The 13,141-nt window shown below is 35.3% G+C and overlaps 1 protein-coding gene across 6 annotated transcripts in view; it reads right to left on the reverse strand.

Annotated features, from left to right (window-relative positions):
- Positions 1 to 13,141, reverse strand: part of LOC103764830 (cotranscriptional regulator FAM172A homolog) — a 266,814-nt gene that overhangs the window by 198,061 nt on the left and 55,612 nt on the right. For all 6 annotated transcript variants that reach the window (XM_008931770.3, XM_018085980.1, XM_018085978.1 and 3 more), the window contains one exon: positions 4,736 to 4,927. In XM_008931770.3, coding sequence (XP_008930018.1) covers positions 4,736 to 4,927 — 192 coding nt within the window. The remainder of the gene's footprint in view (positions 1 to 4,735; positions 4,928 to 13,141) is intronic.

Raw genomic sequence — 13,141 nt, forward strand, 5'->3', positions numbered from 1 at the left:
ATAAGAGAGAACAAAGAGGATGCTTGTCTAACAAGATATTCTGTGAGTAAAAGTGAGATTGAAAATTTTTTTAGCAAGAATTTTTGTTAGTGTAGTTTAAACAAAGCATAATTTCTGGGCAACGATATGTAAATATCCACTGTTGAAACTGACTGATTTTTACAAAATAGAAAGACAAAATACAAAATAGTATGTGTAGTTTAGTAGTAGTCTACTAAGACTACTAAATCACACAAAAGTTATGGTGGGGAAATTTACTGCTGTTACACTGAATGACTGTTGTTTCATTCAACTGACCAACACAACTAATGACATCTTACTGTATGCTGTAAGTATACCAACTCTTAGTAAATACTGCCAACCTGACAGTTTTGTACAAGTGAATAATATTAAGTGTTTAAATCCAATATTATCATCAAAAATATTTTTAAGAACAGAAATTGTAAAAAAAAAAATTAAGAGTAAGATAAACACAACAGAAAACTGAAGCCTAAAATCATATTTTATCAGTCATTAAAGAAATATTCCACAGCGAATATCCACCTAATGCAAACCTTTTGTTTGTTTGTTTGTTCACGCAAAGCCAGATTTTCAGGTGCTGCTGAACTCCTTCTGAAAAACTAGCCCAGGTTCTTTGAAGAACCTATTTGCCTGGCCTGTGTCAAATATTAATTCTCCTTTAAATAATAATAAAAATATCTAAGACACCTTAATATTCTTGGAAGGTTTTTAAAATTTTATTGGTTTTTAAATCAAATAAGTGACAGTTGCTGTGGCTGAATTTTATTAGCATCCCTGGGACCACAGTTGTCTTAGGTAACAAATGTACTGTATTTACAAAGACACAGAAAACATCCAACAATTTCTTTTTAGTCGTGCAGTAAGTTGATGTCTTCTTTAATCCCTAGAGGAGAGGTATCAAAGATAAAAGTACTCCACAATTCTTCACAATGTCCAAACCAAGATAAGCTCAGCTCCTGTTTTCCCAAGGAACAAATTTCCTCTATAAGTACATCAACTCCAACTTATCCTTCTCTAACACAGGGAACATGGCAGCCCCTCAACTGCCACTATGAAACCAGGAATGTAAGTCCTTAATTCTCAACTCCCCAAGTAAATGTCCTCATCACTGAATTGAAGAATTTACCTCTGTCTCACCATATTCTCCTGGTGCTGCTTCTGCTATTGGATGTATGAGTGATCTGGTAAGAGCCTGATTGTACCGACAGTGGACAAACCATTTAGGCAAAATATAAAAGAGACAGACTAAAAATACTCTTCTAATCTACACTTTATTTATTTATTTGTTTACTTCATTTACTTTTTAAATAATAAAAAAAAGAAGTGCAATGTCTTCAGTGCAGAATTCTCATCATCAGTGGAATACTCCCTCATTCCCAGAGGAGGGACTTGAAGTGCAGTCTCTCACACATCAGACTAGTGCTTCTGTCAAAAATCAGTATTTTCCACTGCAGAAAGTTTCAGCAGAAAATTTCTATTTTAACACAATAACAAATCTATGCAATTGTTTTGTACTGTATTATAGGAAATTGCCAGCTTTTTAGCTTAAAAACATCTTTATAATAAGTATTTATTTTATTTTAATTAAGCTTTTGTTAGTCTTACTGCTTTATTATTAGATTTGTCTTTTTCATACTTGTTTTTCTAAAATAGGCTTTGTCTTACAATGTTTTAATGTATTTACACAGATCTGCTTCTCACATTGTATACACTTTTCTCCCTCCCCCATTTCCTACAATCTGTTCTCTGTCTAGTTGTTTATTTGTTCTCTTCTTTCATATTTCAACATCTCTTCTACACTACCAAGTTTGAATATTCAGATTAACACAATAACATTACGTCTTGAGATGAACCCTTGTCAACTTCTCCCAACACCTCTTTCATAAAAGATCGAATCTACACAACAGAGCTTGATGTACAACACGGAAGCAGAAGTACTACCCACAGGAACCACAGAGATTAAAATCAGAAACACATTTCTAGCTACTTGAATTCTCACCAGGATATTTCTCCTTGAATCTTTACAATTTGTAACAGCCCCAAAATAATAGAAGCATGATAAATTTTAAGCCTGTACATTGCTCCCTTATTCCATACGTGCTCTAAGAGAAAAGCAGGATTTCTTCATTCTTTTTTCCTCAAGCATTGTATCATAGAGAAATAGTTTCTACTCCTTCCTTAACTTCCTGCTTAGAAGTATCAGTTCATCCTGCTCAATCCACTGCTCATTGATTACTTCAGCTGTTGCATCTCTGTTTTCAGTTTTTCCAAGAAATTAACTGAAAAGAGAAGTGAGAGAAAACCAGTAGAGAAAAAGATATGGTTTTGGCCTTCTTAAAGGTTTTTTTTTTTTGTTTGTCTGTTTGGTTTCCTTTTAAGAAAAGCAGATATTTCTGAACAAGTTCCTGCACAAAAGACATTTAAACACTACTTTTGCAATTTTTAATTTTTATTTTTTAAACTAAAACCTAATCTTCAGCAAATGTTTTAAGATGCCTACAAAGCCTGCATGTATTTAAAACTCACAACAGATCAGTGGAATTTTCAAATCCTAGATACCATTATCCACTTGAAATTCACATAAGTCTATTAGAAAAAAAAATCCAATGTTCTCTTGTCATCAGCACTGTAATCTTATGCTTTGATAAGGTCTGCTGGTTTCATTCAAGGATGAGACCTCTCCTTAGAAGAAACACAGAAAGATCAAGGAAATTAATTCCTTACTTCAAACTGGCTATGTTGCATGAGGAGTTACCACAGTTTTTATTCAGGCTGTTTATCGTCTAGGCTACCTAATTTCATTTCATTAGAGACAGAAATTGACATGATATCAGCATGTATCTATCTGTATTTTCTTTTTAGTCATAACCTAATGATTCTATATACCCTCAGTGAGATCCAACTTCCATAAAATAGCCTTATCTTGTCAGAAATACAACCGATTCCCACTACAGTGATTACAGGATACAAAAAAATAGCAACACACTTAATGGTGTAATTGATCAAAACACAATTGAATACAATTTAATCTTCATTTTGCATGAAAAAAAATCATTGCAAATAGTATGTGTTCTAAACATGTAGTATATTTACCAGAATTTTAAGATGCACAAAAAGAGAGAGTGTGTTTTATAGCACAGTTGAAATTACTGAACTAAAGAGAGCTAATAATTTAAAAACCATATTAAGAAAAAACTCAAAGATAAGAACACAAAGCTGGATGCTCCAATGTGATCTAGTGATTACATTTCTTTAAAGATACTTTCTCATAAAACGTTTGTGGCTTTTTTCCAGTGTTTTTCTTAAGAAGCATTAAAAATGCAGAAATAAATAATCTGGTTTTAAGTATAATAACTATTTGAGAGAACAGAGGTCTGGTATCTGTCACCCTAGCACAATCACTGCACAAAATAAATAAAAATACAAAACCAGCAAAAGGAAGTATAACTCTCCTTTAAAGATAGCTGTTAATTTAGGGTGAGGATCTCAGTTTTAAATACTCAGTCTCTCAAGTTACCCAAGACAGCAACAATCTCTAGGAAAGAACAAAAATGCAAGCATGTAAGCACTGCTACAAAAATTTAAGTAGCTATAGCTATTTGGATTTTTTGGGAAAGGTTTTGGAACCTATACTGGACCTACCATAGACTTATACTCTTCTTAGTGATCTTAAACTACTTTTTGTTCTGTCTCTGAGTCTTGATTTAAAATTAATAAAAAACCTTATGTTAGAAGAAGGTAAGCCGCACTTCCACAAGTCTACATTTCTTTTTCACACAGTGTCCTCTGGTACTTTGATAATGGGTAATACAAACAAAAAATAACGTAGTGGCCCCTAATATTTTATATGTTTTCTTCCTTCCTGTCATTGAAAAAAAAGAAAAAAAAAAGGGAGCCATTTTCTAGACTGTATACTTTAAAGACAACTGCAAAAAAATTAAACTTCATTTAGCAAAATGTGAAACAATAACAGTGACAACTCTGATATTTAGAGTAGTACATTAGCTTAACTTGGTAAATATAATAGAAATAATGAGTCTTAAATAGGCTCTTCTAATGTTTACTACAGGAAATTTCATTTAGGTAGGAGGGTGTAAGTGATGAATCACACCTACAAAGTTCCAATGTTAAAAACATAACACTAATTGTCCATTGTCTCTCAAACAGATGTAAATGTAACAAAATACTGTCCATAAAATGTAAATGTTTTCTACTGTCAAGTATTGATAAGTAGTACTGAATCAGAATGAAACAGTATTCAGAACAAAACTGAAGATTGTGCCTCTAATAAATTCAGTACAAGCCTAGCAAAAAAACCTGCTGTTATCATGAAAGCTCATGTTATCATGAGATTACAACAGACGTTAAGTGAGAATATGTAGAAACTTAATGAATTATGAAAGAAAACACTTCATAAATTCCTGTAGTGCCTTCTATTGCATCTCATCAACTGGTAAGGGCTCTTGTCACGTTATCTGCCATATTAAACTATATGGCAGTGCCACCACTGTAAGACAGAAACTTGGTTCCACTAGAAAACACTTCCAATAAAAACCAAACAAGTATTCCCATCAAAAATAAAATGATCAGATAGTAAAATATGAAATACTGATTAAAAAATTGAAACGTCACAGATTTACAGTTCTTCATACACAGGTATGCAGACACATCCACATGCACACACAACCTTACACATACATTCACTTTTACTTACCCCAATAGCTCTCTTTATATACGGTATCTGTGTGCCACTGTCCAGATCTTCATTAATTATAAGTCTCCTAGCCCACTGACCAGCTCTGACAACACCATTACCATGAATTAGGACCAGGAGCTTGTCAGGATTTATTAGTGCATCTTCACTCATAAAGATAAAGCTCTTTGGTTCACTCTCAGTTGCATCAACCTGCAAATACAGACAACATGAATTTTAATGCATTAACAAAAAATCTTTAAAAGGACATCTGCAGTTATAAAGTTATCTAACACATTGATACAAAAACATTCACAGTTTAACAACTATTTGAATGCATGTTACAAGGACTAATGTCTGCCCAGTACTAAATAAAAATAAAGCAAAAGCTAGTATTTGTGCAATATAACTCTGAAACATAAAAACATACAGCATTTTAGAACAGCAATCCAAGATAAATTTAAAACAAAAACGGGGTAAAAAGTGTGCTGAAGCTTTGAAACATCAGTTGTGTACAGAAATTTACTGGAAAGAAAGGAAGTTCATAAATGAACAATTGAGAGTGGGGAGGGGAAGGGATCAAGTAATTTCTCACTTCTGATATGCCTGAAGCAACAATAAAATTCTTACATAATAAAAAAGAAAAAATCCCAGAGAGTTCCAAATCAGCCACCTCAATATAAATACCCAATCACCCAAGTAGGACCCAGTATTGTAAATTTGTCTACTATAAATCTAATAGGATAGGCCTAATAAAATATAGAAATCCAATTTGGGTCTAATAATAGCTTCATTAAGAGTCCTGCACCTGGGTCAATGCTTAGCTACTTTGCCATAGGAACAGACCAACAATCAGTTTCGATATTCAGTAAATCATAACGTAATACCACATTTTGTCTTTAAGAGAGTAAAGCAACACCTTTTGTTCAATAAATACTGAAGTTTTTACACTTAGTTTAGCAAGCCTGTCTCAAGACAAAAGAACTGTGTTGGTGTGAATATCATAAGGGCAAAAAAAATCTCATGTCTACTCATTCCTCCCTTTCTACCATAAGAACACATGGAAAAGGAAGAACAAAACAGGCAAATCTCCCCATCCTACTGTACTCCACACCCCTCCACCCCTAACTGTACAGCTAACTGTACATCTGCTAGAACCATGCTCCACAAAAGTGAAGTAAGGCAGATCAGGATACGATCTTTATGTTGAGAAAGAAGGAATGGCTAATTGGATTATGTTAATTTTTTCTCATACATGGGTACATACTCCTAACCACCCTGAACATCGGAAAAATTAATTCTGCATCAATCTCCAGACTTTTTTTTAATGCGAGTCCTACCAAATATTTTTTTAATTAAGTCAATGGGTCTTCTTGAACAAAAGGAATTTCCAAGTGGAATATCTCTCTTCAGTAGCTGCCATACCACCGAAGACCTTATTCCCTGCTCAAAAATGAAGTAACATCTCACGTGCGTCAGTTTGCACTTTCTGCACTGGGAAATAAGACTCACTTTCTCTCACACATTGTGTGAACACAGAAAATATGGTAAAGAATATGTTCTATTGAAAAAAGTTTAGAATACCTAAGTACAACAAGCGCTATACTTGGGGCCACAGTCAGATCATGCTGCTGCTTCTGAAACAGCAATATTGATATCCTAAAAGGTAACACGGATTAGGTAAAAAATCAGCCAACAGTGAATCTCAGACAGTACTTGGCAAGGTGTAATTGACTTTTACACATAAACTCAATACTTGCAACACCATAATTAGGGGAAAACACTGTGAATTTGCATTTCAGACAAACGTATAACTAGGCTGTATGCTTTAGTATTTATAAAATAAATTCTTGTGCAGTATATAGGAAATACTAGCACTTAGTAATCATATGCATATGACTGCATATATAGATATATAGACATATATAGATGATATAACTAGTTCACACTTCTGCAAGTAAGTTAATTTTAACAGCTAAAAATATCTACCAAGCTCATAAAAAAAAAACTCTTCATTATTTCCCCCAAATTAATCACATTTGGAAACTTTTTGTCAAGCTAATTTATGTTCAAACACTACTAATTTAGTAGATCCAGCTTTCACTAAACAATGCACACAATGGTCACTCCTGTGCACCATCTTATTTTATTAACAAATCAACATAGAATACCATTTAAAGCTGAACATACTGAGACCGCATAAAATAATTTCTATTTATTAGCCACTTGCTCTTCTGGACCTACTCAAGGACACTGATTTCCAATTCTTTATTTAAATTCAAACTGAATAAATCCAATAAAATGTTCTATTAGTTTAATTTAACAATTTCTTTCAACTGTTATTCACATGTAAGAACAATCTTCCAATAATCTGTACCTAGGTATGTCAAACCAAAGTTATGCTGAAAATTTACTGCTTAAAATGACTGTTTAAAGTTTAATTTTCTTCTTCTTGGATTTTTTTCCCAATGCACAACACTACCTTAAGGTTTTTGAATGTAGTGTGAGTTCTCTACAGATATTATGACATTCTTAAGATTTTCAAACAATAAATTTCTTTTTCCATATGACTTCTGTCTCAAATGAATTATCACCTAATAAAGAAGTACCAGTCTAGAGAGTATTTCAGAAGCATACTAGTTAGTATTTTGCACAGCTGTTTTCAATATATAGAGTAAAATCAAACTACACTTGAAGTCTAATCTTATTGACATCCACGATAATACATTGACATTGACTCAATTTTTCAGTTCTTAGCCATTACCAACCCAAGATGTATGAGACCTGATTAGGCTCCAGGAGTCTTTTATTTTGTATACTGAAAGTTTTTAAGATTGAACACTAAAAAGGAAAAAAAAAAATCTACTAATATTTTTCTTATTCCAGTTAAGAAACACAATAAAAATTACAAGCCTAGAGCCTATAAAGAAGTGAAATAGGTATAAACTGTAACTGGAGGAAACAACATGGCAAATAAATGGAATTGAAACTGAAAAGACTCAGTAAGATTGTGAGAATTGTGAGCAGCTGTTGGAGAGAGAAAACTGCTCATTTGCTTCACAAGATGAGAAAGTCTTCTGTTGTGTGTTTCTACATGAAGCTGGTTAACTCACTTATGTTACAGTCTTCATAATACTGAAAATCCTGATTTAGTATTTTTCAAAACTATAAAACCGAGTTGATAAATATTACAGGCAGCTAATTAACACATGACCATTACCCGCTAACTTTACAAACCCAAAATCAGTGGAAATTTTATAAACAAGTACCGACTTTACTTGCGTAACAAAATTGACAAAAGGAATAGTTCTTGGCTGTCAAGTAGATGGAGAGAACTATTGAATGAAGTTTTACCTATTGAAGAAAGCATTGATAACTTAGAAGATTCTGCGAAGTGAGACCTTTCAGTGCCCTTGTCAATAAAATGTGTCTTGGTTTCAGCTATGATAGAGTTAATTTCTTCTCAGTAGCTGTTACAGTGCTGTGTTTTGGATTCAGAATTCATACTGTTGTTGATAACGCACTGATGTTTCGTTTTTTGCTAAGTCATGTTTACCCTACGTCAAGGACTTCTTTTCTTGTCTCATGCTCTGCCAAGGAGGAGGTTCCAAAAAGAAACTAGGAGGGAGAACAGCTGGGTCAGGTGACCCAAACTGGCCAAAGGGATATTCCACACCATATAAAGTCATGCCCAGTATATAAATAGGGGGGGAGTTACCCAGAAGGGGGGCTGATCTGGGTTTGGGAAGGGGGGGAGTGTAGCAGTACGTTCGGATACATGTCCGGAATAAAGACAAGTGCCAAAAAATACTCAAGCACACAAAATATCTTTTATTACAGTGAGAATAATAATAATAGTAATAAACTTAGCAAGAGGAATTAAAAACTAAAAAAGGATACAAAGTAACTATCTTATCGGGTGGCATTAAAACAAATACTACGAACAGCATTTAATACAGTATTAACTAGTGAAAAAGGGATACCAAAAAAGGATCTTAACACAATATTATGGATAACACGATATTGGTTAGTAAAAAGGGAAACTAAAGGAAAAAATACTATAAACATAAAAGGGGAATTAAAGGAACACAAAAAGGATATTAAAAAGTTTGTTCTCTCAGTTGCTTCCTATCAAAAACTGTGCTTACCCACACAGACAGGCCAGGGCTGTCAGGATCTGCAGCAGCTGGTCGGTACCCATGCTTAGCGGGCGTCCCCGCGGAGCAACACAGTCTCGGTGGTAGGATGAGTATCGCTCGACTCAGCAGTCTTGACACCCCATTTTTATCAGTTCCACATTACACTACGTGGGGCCAGTACGTAGTATAAGGTGATGCCTGAATGGCAGCCAAACACCGCCTAATCATTACCTAATGGCAACAGTCTGCGCATGCCCTACTTGTAGGGCAAGGGGCGAGCGACCCCTGCCCACATAATCTTCCTCCCATCATCATCTTTCTCACCCCTATGGATGACCTCTACCATTGTGTTTCAAGGGTAGATGTATCTATCTTGCAATATGTAGCAAAACCAAGGAAAAACTCAGCTCTGATAATAGGGAATATCAAGTTGACTTGCTAAAAAGCACAATGGACCTTACAAGCTGACTTGCTGAAAAGCACAATGGACCTTACAATTAGCTTCTGCCATAAGTTACATTGTACCATACTCTAGCTAGTTTCACATCCTAATATGACTTCGTTCTCACGCCTCTATGCTCCACTGATCATCTAATTCAAAAATATCCCCCTTACATACCACCACGTGATCAATGGTAGCAAGAGGGTGATAACGAACTACTCGAGATTGTAATGCATTTAGCCTGGTGTTTATCATTCGACGTACACATGTCAGTATACAGGGAATCATACACAATATGCATGTTATTATACATCCAACTATTGACAAGCCTATTAACGCTCTTCGTAACCAGGGCCATCCCCATTTCCATTCACCAAAGAGGTTCCATTCATCATGAACATGTAATTGTTGAGTAAGGGCTTTTAATTTCTGGATGCTAGCATGAACAGATTCAGAATGATCACTTAAATTCATGCAGCACATGCCCTCAAAATCTTGACAGCCATGTCCCTGGGCTAACAACAAAAAATCAATAGCAGCTCTATTTTGTAAACTTGCATGTCTAACAGAGTCTACATCTGTGAGCAATGCACTCAAAGCAGCAGAAGTAGCATTAGCTTCTTTAGCCAACCAGCATCCTAGTTTATTTAGAGAAGCCAAAGCATGAGCAGTCTCGATCTGAGATATTATACTAGCAGTTATTCTTTCAGCCTTATTCCAAAACTCTACATCAGAGCTACAGTCCGGAGTAAACCACCGTGTGCTACGTCTGCGTCTTCTTAGTTTAGGCAAGGTTACGCTGCGAGGATGAAAAAAGGTTAATCGTCCAAAGGTACAAGGGCCTCCTACAGCCTTTCCCGAATACCTTTCCATGCTCTTTGTCCACAAATGAGAAACAGATCATTTGGGAGACCTATTGCATCAGATCCAGGAATAAATTGTTTTTGCAGAGTCTCATTGCACCAAGCTGATGCGTTCTGGTATAGGGAGGTGTGTCAGAGGGTGGTGAGTAATGGTATTGTGCATCACTTGTTTTTTTTCTTTTTATTATCATTATTATAATTTACCATTATTAATGTATTTTACCTTTTTTCCAATTATTAAACTGTTCTTATCTCAACCTACAAGTTTCACTTGGATTCGCCTCCCCATTCCACCATGATGGGGGGGAAAAAGGGAGGCTGAGCGAGCAGCTGTGTGGGGCCTAATTTCTAGCTGGGCTTAAACGAAGACAACATGTTAGTAATTATTTAAACTTCCATCTCAGGCTTTTCCAGAAGCCATTAGAGGTGCATTTAATTCAGAAGCACACTCTATTTGTCATCAGTAGCTGAAGAAGAGCAAAGATCAATCACTTGATGCCATTAAAACTAAAGAAATACAAATACTTCATCTGGATAAAAAAACTGCAGTCTTCTTTATATTCTTAACATAACCTTCAATGGAGCACAAAATGAAAAATTTAAAAGTAGTAGCTGAATGGCTTCTCTCTGAAAATGCGACTCTTCATTAAAATTTTCAAGTCCAGTAGTATATGTTGAACATTAACAAAAGTATAATATTTTACAGTAACAATAATGCAATACGGATCTCAGCCTTCCTGTGTAGGAAAAAATATTCAGAATTATGTTTTGTGAAAGATGCTGGAATAATAAAATAACAGGCAAGCTTTCCTGACTTGCCAACTGGTCTGATTTTCATATCTGAACAGAATTTATTAATTTTTTGTATCCAAAACTTCAAGTGCCACCTGAGAGAGCAAAATAAAGACAGTAAGTTGGACTTTGCACACAAGGTTGAAATTTAGAAAGATGAGAGCATGAAATGCCATCATGCAAAATCTTCGAAGCATAGCGTTTGCACTCCCTATTAAAATCATACTGAAAAAAGGGCACTGCCCCTAACACAGTCCTGAAACACATTTCAAACATTCAAACATCATTACATTACCAACTTCATTATCAATTGGCAAAAAAAGGAAAGACAATACACCAACTTACTGATGACAAGGTTAAAGAAGAAAATGTTTTTGTATTCACCTTTAAAATATTCATATAATAAGGTCATATATGTAACAGCCATCTTGATCAGATCAAGGGTCCTGTTTCTGACAACTGTGTCCTAGTTAGAACAGCTGAGACCAGTTCATCACTGGATGGGTGTAACCCAAAACTGTATATTCTATAGCCTTCCATGCCATTTCCCAGAAACTGTTATCAATAGACCATTTATACCATCTGTCCAGAGCAGCCTGACTCCTAAGGCTACAAAGTAGGTTTTAAGAGGCCTGCGAGATAGGAGGGTGTTCCTGTCCTCACATCCATTGCGGAACCCCCCGCCCTGAGGGAGGCACTGAGCATTCCTGCCTGAACTGGAGGATATATAATCTTGGAGTCTTGGGACTTTTTTAACCACTTGTGGGATCCAGAGAAGGACTGTGACCACCACTCTTGACTGGACTGCGACCACCACTTTTCAACCAGACTGCAATCACCACTCTTGACCAGACTGCAACAGCACTCTCACCAACAGGTTTTCCCCTCTCCTTTTACTTTGGACTCAGGGGGGCCCAAAGAACACCACTCTGTTCATGCCCCAGGGTGCTGGGTTATACATTTGGGTTTTGTGGGTTAAAACCAATTGTTTGTCTGTATAATCGTACTTATTGTATTATTTTATTAAATTGTTCTTCTGATTTATAATCTCTCTTTTGAGTTGGGTTCATTTCCCCTGCTGGTTTACACAAACTGGCAGATTGCTTAGGGGAACAGTAAGACAACAAGGTGGTTACAGAGTGATTCTTCCCTGGTTTTGATAACCAGTAACTCTGGGATCTTGCGAGACAGAGTTTATATAACTGGACAAGTATGTACAATACTTCGAGTCACTTATCCCACCTTAGTATTTTCAAATCGGTTTTTTTAATGCATTTATATGTTTCTCCTTGATAGTATTCAATGGCAATGAGTTCCTCAATATAATGGGACATGTATGAAATAGTACTGTCTTTCTTTCTGCAGAGATCTCCTGCCTGATAATTTAAACTTGATGCCCCTTAGGTTCTCTATTAGGAAAAAAAGCAAAAACCCATTCCCTATTCATCATCTCTATACCTTCCATGATTTTATAGATTTGACATCTTCTTTCCTCGGTCATCTATTCTGCAAGCTGAAGAATCTTTATTTAATCTTTCTTTGCCCGAAAAGTATTTCATGCCTGTGATCAGCCTTGCAACCCTCCTCTGTGTTTTTCTTTTTAATTCTTAATATCCTTTTTCATATGGTGTCCAGACCCCATGCAGTGTTCAAGATGAGGGCCCACGTAACAAGTGGAATGACTATGTTTTTCTGTTTTGTTCTCGATACCTCAAAATTTCTAACATGCTATTTGCTTTGAGAGTTTTTGCCATTGACTGCCATTGAGCACTAACTGATGTTCTCAGAGAACTATTCACAATAACTCCAAGCTCTTTCCTGAGTTGTAATAGCTCATTTAGAGGTCAATGTTGTGTTTACAGAGTGAGTTATCTTTCCCATAATTTCACATCTACCAGAATTGAATCTCATGTCGTTTAATCATCTATTTATTTCGCATCATGAAATAATTCCCTGACTCATCATAGTCAGCTTTAGTTTTAACTATCTCAAATAATTTTAGAAAAGAAATAGAAAAGTTTGTTAGCTTGTGTTAATTCCTTTTTTTGCCCTTTTATTTACAACTATGTCAGACCTATGTCAGTAACAGATTAATTCATCTGTAAAATATGAACATTTTTTTCCTCTTTTAACCAATTATTAACTCATAAGGGGACTCCCTTCACATATCCTTTTTTAAAAGCATTTGGTA

The sequence above is a fragment of the Manacus vitellinus genome, unplaced genomic scaffold (assembly GCF_001715985.3).
Source record: "Manacus vitellinus isolate BGI_N305 unplaced genomic scaffold, ASM171598v3 scaffold_9_pilon, whole genome shotgun sequence".
Lineage (NCBI taxonomy): Eukaryota > Metazoa > Chordata > Aves > Passeriformes > Pipridae > Manacus > Manacus vitellinus.